This window comes from Ostrinia nubilalis, chromosome 18 (assembly GCF_963855985.1).
Source record: "Ostrinia nubilalis chromosome 18, ilOstNubi1.1, whole genome shotgun sequence".
Taxonomy (NCBI): Eukaryota; Metazoa; Arthropoda; class Insecta; order Lepidoptera; family Crambidae; genus Ostrinia; species Ostrinia nubilalis.
The window spans coordinates 310,272-328,285 of NC_087105.1; the positions used below are offsets into that span (position 1 = coordinate 310,272).

General features: G+C 43.4%; 1 protein-coding gene across 1 annotated transcript in view; it reads right to left on the bottom strand.

Moving 5' to 3' along the window:
- The window catches only part of LOC135080822 (calcium-independent protein kinase C), a 36,081-nt gene that overhangs the window by 10,779 nt on the left and 7,288 nt on the right, over positions 1-18,014 (bottom strand). The window contains exons 8-15 of the mRNA XM_063975545.1: positions 11,299-11,446; positions 8,046-8,182; positions 7,181-7,271; positions 5,988-6,221; positions 5,026-5,150; positions 3,323-3,555; positions 2,145-2,293; positions 179-231 (exon numbers count right to left, since the gene is read on the bottom strand). Of these exons, the coding sequence (XP_063831615.1) occupies positions 179-231; positions 2,145-2,293; positions 3,323-3,555; positions 5,026-5,150; positions 5,988-6,221; positions 7,181-7,271; positions 8,046-8,182; positions 11,299-11,446 (1,170 nt within the window). The remainder of the gene's footprint in view (positions 1-178; positions 232-2,144; positions 2,294-3,322; positions 3,556-5,025; positions 5,151-5,987; positions 6,222-7,180; positions 7,272-8,045; positions 8,183-11,298; positions 11,447-18,014) is intronic.

Sequence of the window (18,014 nt, forward strand, 5' to 3'; positions counted from 1 at the left end):
ACTCCTACATTCATATAATTAGTTCCGCAACATTGGACGCTGCTGGCAACTTTTTTTTTGCAACATTGTCTACAGTGTAACTTGATCAAATATTTATCCAATTAATTCACTATCATCAAGTCTTCACACTGTTATCAATAATTCCATAAGCAGAATAAATGTCAATTCACAAACATACCTCAGGCGCAATGTAGTCCGGAGTCCCGCAGAACGTTGTGGTGGTCGCGCCGTCTGAAACCATACATCACATCTTCATATCTGGTCCTTCAATAGAAGATGCCTATAAAGTGATCGCTACAGGCCCTCAGCTCTCATAATCTAGGTCACTGGGCAGCTACCCTATGAAGCGCTTAGTGTCATCATTGGGCCAACGTAAAAAGACGATAATTTAGGTGCAGGTTAGCAGATGGCAAAAACACAAATTGAGCTCATCTCTATATCATTACTATTTAACCAGAAATGAAAGCCTAATAACAATATTAGTATTTCTTTCTTAAAATATGATTCCATCGTGCACGAAATTCCATATTTTCTGAATTGTTTTTGACCCTGTACAAAATGAGCATTTTCGATTATTATATTTTTACTTTTAAAATTCATAAAAATTCATAAAATTCATTTATTTTTGCAGATAGGCTTTAAAAAAGCGCTTTTACACGTCCCAATATTAACCCTACCACTGCTTCGGGACAATAAATGGGCCAGTGCTGAGAAGAAGCAGCGCAAGAAACTCAGTCACTATTGTCAGCCTTCTTTTCAAGGTTTTACAGTCTTTAAAATATACAAATTATAGTCATAAGTATTGATGCGAGCTAGGTAGTTAAACATTCCAAACATTTTTATCCTTTATACACCGTGTTACTTTGCATTCTTGCCATATTCACAGAGATAAAAGTAGGGAACAATACCTATTATTTAAGATAAACAAGAGACTCCCATAAAGAAAGTACACTAAGATTTTAGTAAATTTGGTTTTTCAGTACAAATTGGAATAAACCCATTTTGTCTCGCATGTTCTACAGGTGCAAGTGGAATAAACCTAGTGGGCGTGGCCTAGTTCTTAATTTTATGGCTCTGGGTACCAGCCTTTTTATCCAGTCGTAATAATTATTTTAAAATACTCTTCAGCTGATTTCAGATTTTCCTTTCTACTTTACGGGCTTAGGACCGTCAAAAATACGTAATAATTATTAGGGTTTTAATTAATTTTAACATTGTACCCTATTTTTACAAATTAATAAATTAAGTATGAAATGAAATCACCTCATTCACAATTAATTATTTATTTATAAGTTCCTACTTACAAAGTTCACGTACTGCGAAGCAAGTGTTCAAAGTGTCCTCCTTTCTGATGAAGGCACAGTCTAGCACGGCGAAGCGTAGGTTTTTCGCTTTAGTTTTCGCAACACATAAACGTTTTGTCTCACAGTTTCACTAAAACATTCCTTTCATGTAACGCGTTTACACTGTTTATCTCTTCTGCGCATACCAGTCGTTTCAAGTCACTCCAAAAATCCATTGGTGTCAGGTCCGAGGATTGTGGTGGCCAAGCTACTGGACCACTCGTCCAATCCACTGTTCACCAAACGTATTATTCGCGCACTTGACGTCCTTATTGTGGGGGAGCACCATCCTGCTGGTAGTAGAGCATTTGGTGTAACGCTAAGGGTACGTCATCAAGCATTTCGTCTAAGACGTCTTGCAGACACTCCAAGCACCATTTTGATTAAATTATTCGTTGTTTGAATACACTTCAGACATTTTTGTATTATTTATAACGTGATTTGTGATTGATGGATTTCTCAGTTTTTTACAAGTGTCAAAAAGACATTTTAAAGACAATAGATTGCAATAGATATTTAAAAATACAATAAAAAGTAAAAAAGTCTTCATCGCCATCGCCAACAAGTGATGTGCATGCGTTACGATAATTAGTGATGTGTGTAACAGATTGTCGATAAAATAAAATACTCAAGATTAAAAAAAATTTTTTCGGGCATTATTTTTTTACGGATTTGTGTTCAGTATCAGTAATATAGTAACCTCTGTAAATATGGCAAGAATGCAAAGTAACACCCTGTATAATCATCAACTTGCACGCACGCACTAGCAACACCACCACAAACCTAGACGTGGCCACTCACCCAGGATGCCCTCCTTGCACATGCCGAAGTCGGCCAGCTTGCAGTGGCCCTCGCTGTCCAGCAGGATGTTGTCCAGCTTCAGGTCGCGGTAGATGACGCCGTGCGAGTGCAGGAACTGCAGCGCCAACGTCACTTCTGCCGCGTAGAACCTGACACAAACCGATACAATTACCGATTTGTTCGACAATGTGTAATCAAAAGAAGATGACAGAGTTGGGCCTGTTTACTGACGACGCTTACTAGCATAATAAATGGTGCTGAATGATAAGAGAAAGCCAAGCCCGTATAATGAGAATGAGTGAGGTTGAAAAAAAAAAGAATGTGTAGACAAAGATCTGTCACAAAGATCTGTCAGTTACGACGATAGACATAATACAACCAACGCATTGGGCGTTAATCAGCTTAGTAAAATTCTGACTGATGTGTTATGCAAAAAAATTTCGTCAGTGTGAGCATGGCTTCCCCTCACACTGGTCTTTCGAAAGTCGTCGTCTCGCCAGCGCCTGTGCAGCGTCGACGCGGCGCTATCTTAGCGTCACCTTAACGCAATGTTGAGCGGCTGCCGAACGCCGTATCTACACTGCGCGAGCGCTAGCATGACTCAGGATACCAGTGTGAGGGGGTGAACCCTATCATGTTCGCGACCTAGAGGGGGGCCCAAAACAAGCACATCACAGTGGAGGTAGTTTATGCCCCTATCACCCACTTGATTTACCTTATGGATAGTGTTTATGTGGATGAGAGGGAATAAAGGCAAAAGGAAGCTTTTTCCAATGGGTCGATGTGAACTAAGCTCATGCGCGGCGTTAATAAAAAAGTAAGATAAGACACCGGAGGGAGATAGGTCTAGATGCCATCTATGTACCATCGGCAACAGTGTTAACTATCCATTGTCTGTCATGTCGTCTCGTTCTATCGCAAAGAATCACCATTTGATGAGAGCGAGAGTAAATACGGAAATGGATAGTTAACAGTGTGGCCGTGTGTACATCCAATCTCACTGTGACGTGCCAATTTTGGGACAATGTATAAGCGCTTTCATATTAGGGCGTTAATAGCGCGACAGCAGCGCGGCAGCGGCGTTTTTTATTTATTTATTTATTTATTTATTTAATGTGTTGTCTAAATCGCCTAAATGTGAAAGCGCTCTAAATTATCGATGTGGGTGGCGATCTTACCTGGCCCTTGGCTCGTCGAACTTGCGCGCGCGCTGTATCTGGAACATGAGGTCGCCGCCGTCGACGTACTCCATGACGAAGAACAGGCGGTCGCGCGTCTGGAAGGCGGAGTGCAGCGCCGTGAGGAACGGGTGCCGCGCCGCCAGCGCCAGCACGCGCCGCTCCGTCAGCGTGCACTCCACGTCGTCGTCCTGGATGATCGCGTCCTTCTTCAGCACCTTCACCGCGTACACCTGGGGAGATACACAATTATTTAGGTTGAGAACCTTCGCCCACGGCGACTTTTTGTAGCGATGCAATCACACTGCTGTAGCGCGTTGGCATCAGTTCTACAGGGTGGAAACGTTAAGTGATCTCACTCGATAATTTCTAAACTATACAAGATATTGAAAAACTGGTTACTGATCCTGAAAGTGCTTCAAGAGCTCTTTTAAACGGTACCAATAATAGGTTACAGAATAAACTGTATCTATCGGAAAATTCAATGTTTCCAGCTTCCATACTAAATGTATGCCAGACACACAATATTAAAAGTGTAATTTTTTTTATTTAATAATAAACTCTTAAGATAAACTCGTAAATTGTATTCTTATTTTAAATTATTCATGGAAAACATTGGTTTTAGGCTTTACTTGCTATAATATTGTCAAGAGATGAGTGTCATGAATGTGGTAGTACAAAATGTATGGAAGAAGGAAACATTGAATTTTTAGATAGATCCAGTTTATTCTGTAACCTATTATTAATACCGTTTGATAGAGCTCATGAAGCACTTTCAGGATCAGTAATCAGTTTTACGATATCATGTGTAGTTTTTAAAATAATGTAGTGAGATCACTTATCGTTTCCACCCTGTATAGTGCGTTGCAAATGCGACTAACGCGTGTTAGTAGCGATGCTGTCGCTCGTTTACGAGGTCGCCGTGGGCGAGGGCCCTAAGATTACACTTTGCTGCCCTTTAGTGTGACTTCCGACTGTTGCATTTATTTATTATTTGTTGAGCGGCTATTCTAGTTTCATGACGTCCAATATCGCGCCATTATTTTACAGTACGCCTCCAAGTCCAAGTAGTGTAGTCTACACTAATATTATAAAAAGGAAAGATTTGTACCTATTTTTGTATGTTTGTAATGAATAGGCTCAAAAAGTACTGGGCCGATTTAAAAAATTCTTTCACCAATAGAATGCCACATTCTTCCAATTTGACATAGGCTACATTTCATATTGAAAAAAATTAGGGATCCTTGGTAAAATTTATAATAAAGTATAATTAGCGGGAAAAAACATTTGTATGAAAAAACCAAACCGCGTAAGATAGATGAAGGGGGTAAAACGGGATCCACGCGTACGAAGTCGCGGGCGGCCGCTAGTATCGTATATAAAGATGTGTAGTAGCGTTTCGTCCGCCTCATGACATATCTTGCACGTTCTTGATTAATAGTCCCATAGTGGACGAATGCTTGTTCCATCCACAATGTTCAGTAAAGGCTCGAATTAGGATGCGCATTTTGATCCTACTCAGTCCTATGATCAGCTTAAAACTTATAAGAGTTAGTCCTAGCATGTCTAAACATGTCTAATAGGATTTGTTTATTCGAACAAGACTTCTAAGTTCTAGGGATGCCAAGAGCTATGAACCATATACCCAGAAGGGTTGGGGAACACACTCAAGCCTTCTGATTCTAAATGACAAAATTACATACCTCATCGGTGCCCTTCTTCTCTGCCAGCATGACCTTCCCGAAGGAGCCCTTGCCCAGCACCTTGATGAAGTGGAAGTCCTCCAGCGACACCTTGTCCGGCCCGCCGCCCGCCATTCCGTCACCACCTACAACACAAATACACTCTTTAACATTGCACATTACTAGGTAAGACCGAAGACAGTTGTAACAGATGAGAGTTGTTACATTGTAGATTTTTGGAAACCTATACGAGCTCACAACAGCAAGAAAGAATGAAAGAAATAGACTTTATTGAACACAGTAAGCACAATTTACAAACAATAACAACACAAAACGAATATAGAAAATAGTGGGCCACTGTGTCAATAGGCTCCCGCTCAGCATTTATCCTGACATGCTCGTAAGGGCATGTCAAGAAACTGGTCTTCCGCGAGAGCCCTTATTTGTTAACGCCCGCAACAGCGCATTTTGTTAGCTCGAGACTTGGAACTAAAAACGCGCTGTTAGGAGCGTGCTAGTAGTAATTATAAGTTACAAAAACTCGACAATGTCATAACTCTCCTCTGTTACAAATCACCTCGCTCTCCTGTACGTGGTATGTAATAGGTAATCTATGATTTACCAAGACCAACCAAATATATGCGCGTTTAAAAACGGCAAATAACTAGCTACTGTACATACCTCAGATGATAATTTTGAAGCGATTACGTGCTCATATATTTTTGTATTTGCAAGAAATTATAAAATATTGAAATTGATCAAAAATGCTTACCCATCTAATAATAAACAGTTACACGTATGTTGAGCACAACTTTAAAATGGGACATTTCCGTCACAATAGTCACTGTAAATCGATGCATCGGGCGTGTAACTTTTATTAGCAAGGGGATAACAAATTTAGTCCATCCACGCGTCACACAATCTGAAAAGCTAAAAAAACCCAATCAAGCCCCCACCACCTAGCTATAATCGCAACATCGTACTATACGTCTGCTGTGGTCCGAATATCTCCGCCAGATCGTCCCAATGCGTGCCGGTCGGCCAGGCGGGTTCGGCGAACGCACACGAGCCGAACATTCCGTTGCCGTTCGTCCCACTCGTCCCGTTTGAGGTCCAGTTCATCCCGCCGGCGGTCCAGCTGAGCCCGTTGGTCCAGTCGCCGCCGCCGAGCCCGTAAGACTCGAAGGTGCCGTTGGCGGTGAAGCCGAGAAAGAACTCTGCGCGTGCGGGACGACACAAGGCATGATGCAAACAAAAATAATGCGGCGGGTAAGACATTGACAATGGGTAGTGATGATGGTGGTGTCTTTCAACATTACGCTTTTTAAATGCATAATAACCATTCTCGGTTTTGGAGTATCAACTACTTCGTCAATGATAAGTAAATTCTAATGTGAGTCTGAGTGATATATTTCACTTACTTTGTCATACTATGATACTCGTCTAAATTATTGTCATTCAAGGAATCTACAAAAACTAAGTTCATGCTATTTACCTGACTGTGCCAGGAGGGTTATGTTTTTTAATAAACTAATAATTTGTTATTGGTACACAATCATCTCTTTAAGTTGAATGTTGAAAGACAATAATGGTAGATGAAAAAATGCAAAAAAACATCACATAGTTAAACAGATAAGGCAAATAATAAACATTTGGGAAAACTAGTTTTAATAGTAATTTTTGCAGCAAATTGAAATAAAAACATGCTGAATGTTAACAAAGACTTGATTAAGGGACATATAGCTTATGAAACTGGCCTTAGACACGTGAAAAATTATCTGATCGGTATTGTATACCTTTCGAGTAGAATAAAGATTCTACAGCAGCAACAATTATAACAGATGTGGGTGATTCCACTTACCCCCATTGACTTGCCGCGTCTATAGAGGATTGTGGACTTTTCTTCCACAAATCTCCATTCAGTGCTATCCACTGTTGATGGGACAAGTCAATGGGGATAGAAGAACAACTCAATAACCTCAACTAATAAGAAAAATATAATCTAAAAGGACATTTAAACTTATCCCAGTAACAAAAGAAACAAATGCCGCTCCAAAAGTTACACCGTCATTTGTTTTACTCTCAGTTTCTCACGTGTCTCGGCCGAGCTTCATCTCATTCACATAAGCGTGTACACACACATCTAGCGTATACTGACTGACGTAGGTTGACTGACCTTTGTCGTCGTGCTTGTCGCCGTCCTTGCCGTCCGCGTCGCCGGAGGAGCCGAGCTCGGGAGTGCCCTCCATAAGAGGTGTGTTTAAGTACTGCGGGGAATAACATTGAGTGTGAGACTTTGAAACAGCAGTGTGCGAGGACAAGAAGATTAAGTTATGATCGAATTGTTTTATTTTTCTGTTTTAAAGCTCTGTTGAAAAGATGGATTTGCTAGGTTTATGCCCTTCGTTCACTTCAGCCAAATGACGTCCACTGCTGGACAAAGGCCTCCTCCAAGAATTTCCATAACGACCTGTCCCGCGCTGCTCGCATCCAGGCACTTCCCGCGACCTTCACCAGATCGTCGGTCCACCTTGTGGGAAGCCTGCCCACATCATTTACGCCCTACTGATTTTTAAGTCGAGATATTATAGACTTAAGTCGTAAAAGTACTCATGAGGGCGCTCCTAAGTACAGCATCTTACATCTTATTCCATTTCAGACAAACAGGTTCAAAATTTCAAAGCACACCCCAATGTGAATGTCTAAAATTCTCAAAACATTTTTTTAATTTCTAAGAAGTATAATCCAGGCTGTATTGGACACATTTACTGAGTGACATTTTGGTATAGTTCCAAAATACTGAACTGTCCTACCTGACATTGCCAGCGGGGCGCCACCGTCAATACCGGATCGCTGGTTCCGATTTTTGCCATGTTGGAAACCATATGGTGAACGATGGTAGCTCCCCCCTGTCATTGAGTTTGGTGGGACAGTTCAGCGTGGGTCGTCTATAAACCTAATATCAATATCATTTTTCTTATTCTTGAAATTTTCTGAGTACGAAGAATTATTCGTTTTCCTATTTGTAGAATTGTTCTTACCTTGGAGGGCCTGGGGCGTGGGTTCTTGTCGGGCGAGATGCCCATCTCGTTGAGGATCTCGGCCATCATCTTGGTGTTGATGCCGCAGTTGTTGGCCACGTTCTTCTGGCAGCGCTTGTGCACGTTCATCGAGCACACTGCAAGCAAACATCGACTCTGTCACAACCGCACAAGGTCCAACTTGATGACTACTGTGCCCCGATTGCGCTAATTTTTAACGTCTCCAATTCATTCCAGCTGAGGTGCAAATTCGGTATCACGGTAAAGTTTATGCGCAAAACAGATTCGAACGAAGCTGAGCGTAAAACGCACATCAAATTAGGGATGACGTCGAAGTTCAAGTGTTGGTTGCACTACTTTTGACTGAAAACGTTTACTTTGTTTTGAAGAATTTTCTAAAGCCTGGTCCGTGAGCACGTAGAATCCCGTCCAATGACCCCAAGCTACCCATCCTTATCGCTCGCGCGTAATTATATTGGTGTCGCGACTGTGCGACGCGCATAATGAGGATCATTTCGATTTTTAGCTGTGAATGCAGATTTATAGGTCTAAGAAATCCTTAATATACAGTCCAAAAATTTTTGTTCTACGACAAAAATTGACGAAGTTATGGCCAAATTACTAAAAAAGTTCACTGACCGCCCGGCGCGGGACCGATGACGTCATTATATCCGATCCGAACGCTGCCGGCGTACTGCGTGGATAGAAAATATTTTTTTCTAGACAAACTATCAGTTTTAGAGAAAAACTTGTTATGACATTTATTCATCAGAATAAAGTAAGCTATCGATAGGTAATTTTTTAAAATAGAAATTGTGAAAAATATCGCAAAAAATCCATACGCTCATACGATTCAATTTTGGCGATTTATTCAAATAAAGTGTTCATAAGTGTTGTTAGAGTCATATCTTCGTCCAAGTAAAATATAAAAATGTATAAATATTAATTTATTTACTTCTAACAATAAGTATAGCTGAGGCAGATACACTCTGCCTAGGCTACAAGACATTGCTATGAAGATCATTTCGATGTACACGCAATACCTACCTGTTATTTAGTTTTTCTGAGTTAAACCTACGTACCTACCTATCTATTCGCCGTTCCCATGGGCGGGCCAGCTGCTCCCTCCTGGAAATCTATTTAATCTTAGCCTAGAAGCTATACCCCCGTCCCTATCTCCTCTCCCCAGGTCATAAGCTGGGCATGACTTCCCCCTCGGCCAGAAGTCTTGGTATGATTTAACCCCCCCCCCCCCAGGCCAGAAGCTGGGTAAGGCTTGCCCCTCCCCCCCAGGCCAGAAGCTGGGTAAGGCTAGCCCCTCCCCCCAGTCCATAAGCATAAGCTAGGTATAACCCCCTCGGCCAGAAGCCCCCTCCCCCCCAGGCTATAAGCTGGGTATGACATCCCCCTCCCCCCCTCTAGGCCAGAAACTGGGTATTAGTACTCATATTACCTATGTATTATTATGTTCAATACAAACAATCATAAAGTTACAATCACCCTAACCGCGTCTCCGCATTCCATCGAATCCTATAAAAATGTGGTTTTTGGACATAGCGATACCTATTTTTCACAATTTTTATTTTTAAAAATTACTGGTCGGTAGGTTACTTTATTTTGATGAATAAATGTTATTAAAAGTTTTTTTCTAAAACTGATAGTTTAGCTGGAAAAAAAAATTTTCCATCCCAATAGTACGCCGGCTGCGCTCGATTCGGATATAGTGACGTCACGCGGCCCTGCGTACGTTGTCTTTTAGCGGCAAAAACGGCCTATGTTTATTACTTAATATCTTCGTAAGTAATGGTCCGATTTGGATAATTCAAAAAGATATATCTTTCTTATGTCTTAAAGATTAACGTAGATACTAGTTTCATTGAATTTTCTACAACAGTACTGATCCTCATTACGTACGGGCGACAAGGATGGGCAGCTTGGGGTCATTGGACGGGATTCTACGTGCTCACGGACCAGGCTTTAACTTTAATCGAAGGGGCAGCTACTCTCTGTCTATGTCTATGCTTCGTTTCAACTAGCTGTCAAAACGACATCGCGATACGAATTGGCAAAACAGCTGATGTTTGTTCGTCGTCCGGGCGCATTGAAGATTAAAATTTTTAGCGCAATCGGGGCTCTGGTCGCTGAAGGTGAAGCGCTTGTAGGAGTGCACCACGAGCGTGCGGCACTAATGTGGACTCTATCACGAGCGCACAGGGTCCACGGTCGCTCACCCTCGCACTGCAGGCCCTGCTTGATGAGCCCGTAGAGCAGCGAGCCGCAGTGGTCGCAGAAGGTGAAGCGCTTGTAGGAGTGCACCACGAGCGTGCGGCACTAATGTGGACTCTATCACGAGCGCACAGGGTCCACGGTCGCTCACCCTCGCACTGCAGGCCCTGCTTGATGAGCCCGTAGAGCAGCGAGCCGCAGTGGTCGCAGAAGGTGAAGCGCTTGTAGGAGTGCACCACGAGCGTGCGGCACTAATGTGGACTCTATCACGAGCGCACAGGGTCCACGGTCGCTCACCCTCGCACTGCAGGCCCTGCTTGATGAGCCCGTAGAGCAGCGAGCCGCAGTGGTCGCAGAAGGTGAAGCGCTTGTAGGAGTGCACCACGAGCGTGCGGCACTAATGTGGACTCTATCACGAGCGCACAGGGTCCACGGTCGCTCACCCTCGCACTGCAGGCCCTGCTTGATGAGCCCGTAGAGCAGCGAGCCGCAGTGGTCGCAGAAGGTGAAGCGCTTGTAGGAGTGCACCACGAGCGTGCGGCACTAATGTGGACTCTATCACGAGCGCACAGGGTCCACGGTCGCTCACCCTCGCACTGCAGGCCCTGCTTGATGAGCCCGTAGAGCAGCGAGCCGCAGTGGTCGCAGAAGGTGAAGCGCTTGTGTGAGTGCACCACGAGCGTGCGGCACTAATGTGGACTCTATCACGAGCGCACAGGGTCCACGGTCGCTCACCCTCGCACTGCAGGCCCTGCTTGATGAGCCCGTAGAGCAGCGAGCCGCAGTGGTCGCAGAAGGTGAAGCGCTTGTAGGAGTGCACCACGAGCGTGCGGCACTAATGTGGACTCTATCACGAGCGCACAGGGTCCACGGTCGCTCACCCTCGCACTGCAGGCCCTGCTTGATGAGCCCGTAGAGCAGCGAGCCGCAGTGGTCGCAGAAGGTGAAGCGCTTGTAGGAGTGCACCACGAGCGTGCGGCACTAATGTGGACTCTATCACGAGCGCACAGGGTCCACGGTCGCTCACCCTCGCACTGCAGGCCCTGCTTGATGAGCCCGTAGAGCAGCGAGCCGCAGTGGTCGCAGAAGGTGAAGCGCTTGTAGGAGTGCACCACGAAGCGATGTGGCACGTTGACGTTGAACCGCTGACCGCCCGACACGCCCACCGAGTGTTGCTGTACACAAAAAAAAACATTATATTAGACAATCGCTAATTCGCTAATCCCTGACCTCCCGCATCCGATTATCCGATATATCCGACATTCCGATATATCACGGAAAAAAATGTTGGCCGCCGCGACCGGAGGGCTGAGAGTAAGTTTACATCTGTGGGGAACTCACATAACATTTATAATATTTACATACAAACACATTATATATTTATAGTACATTACATAAATTATGATATCAATAGCATTATAATATATTTACAAACACACTTGATAAACAGTAACATAAATACACTACACATATATTTTAATAACAAACATAAATAAATACCTAATACATATTATATTCTAAATAACTTACACAAACAAATAGACTACGCGTATTGTGTTAGATATTGCATATTTACGGCGCGCGGCTCGTCGGAGAACCGGTTTGCTATTCCACCGCTACTTACCTGCGCAGGCCGCCCAGCGCGCCAGTCACGACTTTTGCTATCTACGCGAGACCCGTGCGGCTCGCGACGACCGCCAACTGATTACGTAGTACGAACTGTGATCAACTGTGTAACGATCTTTTTCTTCGATCAATCTTACTTTATACTTGTGTCACAGAATATAACTGAAGTGCTCTGTTTCTCCTTCGTGAATTGATTGTGGAAAGTAATAAATAATTTCGTTTGAAACGAACGGACTTCATCATTTGTTCAACGAACAACATACCCACAACTGGTGACCCCGACTCAAGCATCCTAGATGAGCGATCAAGAATATCTCGACGCAAGTATTATAACGACGGAACAAGATAAAATGGAGGACGCAACTACCCCCCAACAAAATTATACGTTACCAGCACCTGAAACATTTCGAGTTGGCGTGAGAATACCCCCGTTTTGGCCTGAAAAACCCTCAATATGGTTTTCACAAATCGAAGGTCAGTTTGCGATGGCGAGAATTACTGACGACAACACGAAATATTACTACGTACTTTCGCACCTCGATCGTCAATTCGCTGTCGAAGTTGAAGACATCATCACTTCACCACCGAGTAGCGGAAAATACGAAAAGATAAAATCTGAGTTAATCAAGAGGCTATCTACGTCCAGTGAAAGGAAAGTGAAGCAACTTTTGCAATCGGAAGAGCTTGGTGATCGCAAGCCCTCGCAGTTCCTGCGACATCTGCAGCATTTGGCCGGCCCTAACATACCGGAAGACTTTCTTCGCACAATTTGGACGAGCCGATTACCAAACAACCTGCAGACAGTGATTGCATCACAAATGAGCCTGTCTCTCAACGAACTGGCAGACCTAGCTGACAGAGTGCATGACATCGCGCCATCATCACCGCAGGTAGCAGCCACCAGCGCTACGAGTACGCAGTCCGCATTAGAAATGATGACACGGAGCATAGCGGAACTAACAAAGCAGGTCAGCTCTTTAAGTGCAGATGTTCACGGCCGTTCCCGCCCTCGTAACCGGCAGTCAAACCAGCAGTCAAACCAGCAGAATCGACAGCGGACTCCATCAACGCGTTCCCAGTCCAACTATAGAAAGTTCCCACAATGTTGGTACCACTTCAAGTTCGGCAGTCAAGCCAAGAAGTGCGTGAAGCCATGCGACTACAAATCGGGAAACGCTCAGGGCAATCTGTAATGGCGGCTGAAGATTGCCTACCCTCCACTGGTCGCCTCTTCGTAACGGACCGCAGATCGAAAGTTCAATTTCTCGTTGACACCGGAAGCGAATTATGCGTCTACCCTCGTTCTGCACTCCGTGATCGTCGTGAGAAGACCAACTACCAACTGTGCGCGGCTAACGGTTCGACTATAGATACGTATGGTTATGTACAATTTAATATCAATTTAGGCCTTCGTAGGGACTTTAATTGGAAATTTGTGGTAGCTGACGTAACTAAAGCGATTATTGGTGTTGATTTTTTGTCGTATTTTAATTTACTCGTTGACATACGTAATAAACGAATAATTGATGGTACAACTAATTTAACTACTGTAGCGTGTATTGTTAATAATAATAACTCAATACCTAGTGTAAAAGTTGTGACTGGAACTTCGCGATATCATAATTTGCTTTCTGAATTTCCTGAAATTATCAAACCACCAGGCACACCGCGTACACCTAAACACAATACAGTACATCACATTCGCACAACACCTGGCCCCCCTGTGTCATGTTCACCCCGCAGGTTGGCCCCCGACAAATTGAGGATTGCAAAGGCTGAGTTCGACGCAATGTTGGCAGACGGCACAGCTCGTCCATCAAAGTCGCCATGGTCGTCACCACTACACCTGGCTCCTAAAAAAGATAACGGCTGGAGGCCTTGTGGTGACTATAGGCTACTCAACGCCAGGACTATACCAGATAAGTACCCGATACGCCACATACATGATTTCTCTCATAGCCTGTCTGGTTGTACTGTCTTCTCTACCATTGATTTGGTCAAGGCATATAATCAGGTGCCAGTGCACGAGGAGGATATCATAAAGACGGCGATCACTACACCCTTCGGACTCTTCGAGTTTCCATATATGACATTTGGTTTACGCAATGCAGGCCAAACCTTCCAGAGATTTGTTGATGAAATGACCCGAGACCTAGAATTCTGCTACCCATACTTGGACGATTTCCTCATCTTCTCAAAATCAGAAGCCCAGCACGAAGATCACCTCCGACAGGTCTTCTCCAGAATGCGAGACTACGGTATGGTGATCAACACTTCAAAATGCGTTTTTGGGGCGTCCGAAGTCACATTTCTAGGGTACCATATTTCACAACACGGAACCAGGCCTCTGGAAGGTAAGGTCCAGGCTATCAAGGAATTTCCACAACCTCAGACAGCCAAGCAGTTGAGGCGATTTTTGGGGATGATTAATTTCTATAGGAGATTTATACCACAAGCTGCCCAGATCCAATCTCCCCTGAACGCCTTGCTGACTGGGTCTATCAAAGCCTCTCAACCAATTGTCATGAGTGGAGACGCAATAAGAGCTTTCGAGGAGTGCAAGTCAGGTCTCTGCAACGCAGCAATGCTAGCTCACCCGGACTCCAAGGCTAAACTCGGACTGTTTACTGATGCTTCTGATGAAGCCATGGGAGGAGTAGTACAACAGTTGCAGGACGGTCATTGGCAACCACTAGCATTTTTCTCACGCAAGTTGAGCCCGGCACAAAAGAAATACTCAGCATACGACCGAGAGCTCCTTGCAATATATGAGAATATAAAATATTTTCGCCACTGGTTCGAGGCTTCTCAATTTACCATATACACGGACCACAAACCTCTCTGTTTTGCATTCCGTGAACGCAAAACCAACTGCACTCCGCGTCAGTACAGGTATCTGGACTACATTTCTCAATTTTCTACAGATATCCAGCACATCTCCGGGAAAGATAATACAGTAGCTGATACTCTTTCTCGTGTAGATGAAGTAACTGAACCGGTAAGTTTTGAGAAATTGGCCAAATTGCAGAAGTCAGATCCAGAATTATATCATTACATCAATGAGGAGTCTTCCCTGCGCATAAAGAAAATGAAAATACCTGGGAGTTGCGTAGAATTGTACTGCGATGTCAGCACATCAACCCCCAGACCATTCGTACCCAAACCCATGCGTAAACAAATCTTCGACAGTTTGCATACTCTTTGCCATCCTGGAGCCAACGCCAGCGCCAAACTTGTAGCCCAGCGATACGTTTGGCCACAGATAAGGAAAGATTGCCGAGAATGGTCTATGTCATGTTTAGCCTGCCAGCGCACTAAGGTAAATCGACATGTTAAATCACCTTTAGGTACCCTCGATTTACCTACAGCGCGATTTAAATATGTACATTTAGACCTCATCGGACCACTACCGCCTTCCAGAGAATATCGGTACTGTTTGACAGCGGTCGATCGTTTTACACGATGGGCTGAGGCTGTCCCTATTACCGACATTACAGCGGAATCTGTGGTCAATGCGTTCCTCCTTGGATGGGTTGCTCGTTTCGGCTGCCCTACCGACGTCGTAACCGACCGTGGCAGGCAATTTGAGAGTGCAACATTTCAACAACTGTCGAAAACATTAGGTTTCACACACCGCAGAACCACTGCATACCACCCACAGTGCAATGGCCTAGTTGAAAGATTTCATCGTCAACTAAAAGCCGCCATTATGTGTCACAGTGATAGTAGTTGGTCCGAAGCGTTGCCTATAGTACTACTTGGCATACGAAGTTCTTTTAAGGAAGACCTACAAGCAACATCGGCAGAACTTGTTTATGGTGAGCCCTTAAGACTACCAGGGGAATTTTTTGGCGCTAATGTTGACAAATGCACCCCTGATTTGACAGATTTCGTATCACGAATCAGATCATTTGCCAACAACCTACAGCCAGTACCCACAACAAACCACTCAACTAAAAAAGTTTTTATTTACAAAGACCTTTCCTCTTGTTCTCATATTTTTCTCCGTGAAGATGCCTTGAGAAGTTCTTTACAACCAGCTTACTCAGGCCCATACGAGGTGTTAGACAGAGGACAAAAGGTTTACAAAATTCGTGTCAAAGGTAAAGAAGTCACAGTTTCGGTAGACAGACTGAAGCCAGCCTACATCATGACCGAACAATGTAACACAACAGCTACAGAACCCAGTAGTGCCACTCCAGCGGTTAGAACAACGCGCTCTGGTCGTCAAGTCCGTTTTCCGGATTTTTATCGACCTTAGGCAAGGTCTCTCGAGGGGGAGTGATGTGGGGAACTCACATAACATTTATAATATTTACATACAAACACATTATATACAGGGTGTCCCAAAAACAATGGATAACCCTGTAACCATCGATAGGCCTCGCCATGGTCTCCCTAACGTCCAATTTTGACCCCAGTAAAAATATCACCGTTTTCAAGATTTTTAAGTTTTTGTGCATTTTTAGAAAATTGCCACCTGCGATTACTTTTTCTCAAGCCATTTCTACAAATGAGGATACTTTTCAATCTAGTTTTTTTTCTTATCACAAGGGATAGTTGGGCTATCAAAAGAAAAGATTAAAGTTCAACAATCTAGTTTAAAAGTATGAAAATTTTAAGAAATTTCAGAGAAGAAGGAAAAATTAATTCATTGTCTTGCACTTTTGATCAGCCATCGTGTAAAAAAAATGTAGGAAGACCATCGTGCCCATTACCTTAAAAACTTCCTTGGTTAATTGAGATTCTGAAAAGGTATCACAAGCTTATGTATTCTGTATTATTTTTATCTTATGGCTACTTGAATAACAACTAGTATGAAAACTGCAAAAATGAGTTTTTCTCGTAATAGTTAAACTAGGACTGCATAGTGGCATCAAATACAAATGGATAATTTTTAGCGTAGGAATTTAAATAAAGCAACATTTTATCATCATCATCATCATCATTTCAGCCATAGGACGTCCACTGCTGAACATAGGCCTGTACCCCAATGATTTTCATAATGACCGCTTGGTAGCGACCTGCATCCAGCACCTTCCTGCTTACCTTAATGAGGTCGTCGGTCCACTTTGTAGGTGGACGTCCTACGATGCGCTTTCCGGTACGTAGCCTCCACTTGAACCCTGTTGCCCCATTGGCCGTCCGTTCTGCGTTTTTGTGATTACTTATTTTTTGTTTTACACCTTATAAATGTGCCTATAGACAGATGCCCGTGATGATACACGGCTCGGAAACGTGGATTTTTTGCACAGCGTGCTATGGAAGGGGCTATGCTCGGGTTTCTTTACGAAACCATATCAGAAATTAGGAGACCTGTAAACGAACTAAAGTCGCTGACATAGCCCGACGGATCAGCAAGCTGAAGTGGCAAAGGGCAAGGCACAGTAGTTCGCAGAACTCAGGCAGCAGGGTTCAAGTGGAGGCTACGTACCGGAGAGCGCATCGTAGGACGTCCACCTACAAAGTGGACCGACGACCTCATAAAGATAAGCAGGAAGGTGCTGTATACAGGCCGCTACCAAGCGGTTATTATGAAAATTATTAGGGTACAGGCCTATGTTCAGCAGTGGACGTCCTACGGCTGAAATGATGATGATGATGATGATAAAATGTTGCTTTATTTAAATTCCTACGCTAAAAAGTATCCATTTGTATTTAATGCCACTATGCAGTCCTAGTTTAGCTATTACGAGAAAAACTCATTTTTGCAGTTTTCATACTAGTTGCTATTCAAGTAGCCATAAGATAAAAATAATACAGGATACATAGGCTTGTGATACCTTTTTAGAATCTCAATTAACCAAGGAAGTTTTTAAGGTAATGGGCACGATGGTCTTCCTACATTTTTTTTACACGATGGCTGATCTAAAGTGCAAGACAATGAATTAATTTTTCCTTCTCTTCTGCAATTTCTTAAAATTTTCATACTTTCAAACTAGTTTGTTGAACTTTGATATTTTCTTTTGATAGCCCAACTATCCCTTGTGATAAGGAAAAAAACCAGATTGAAAAGTATCCTCATTTGTAGAAATGGCATGAGAAAAAGTAATCGCAGGTGGAAATTTTCTAAAAATGCACAAAAACTTAAAAATCTTGAAATCGGTGATATTTTTA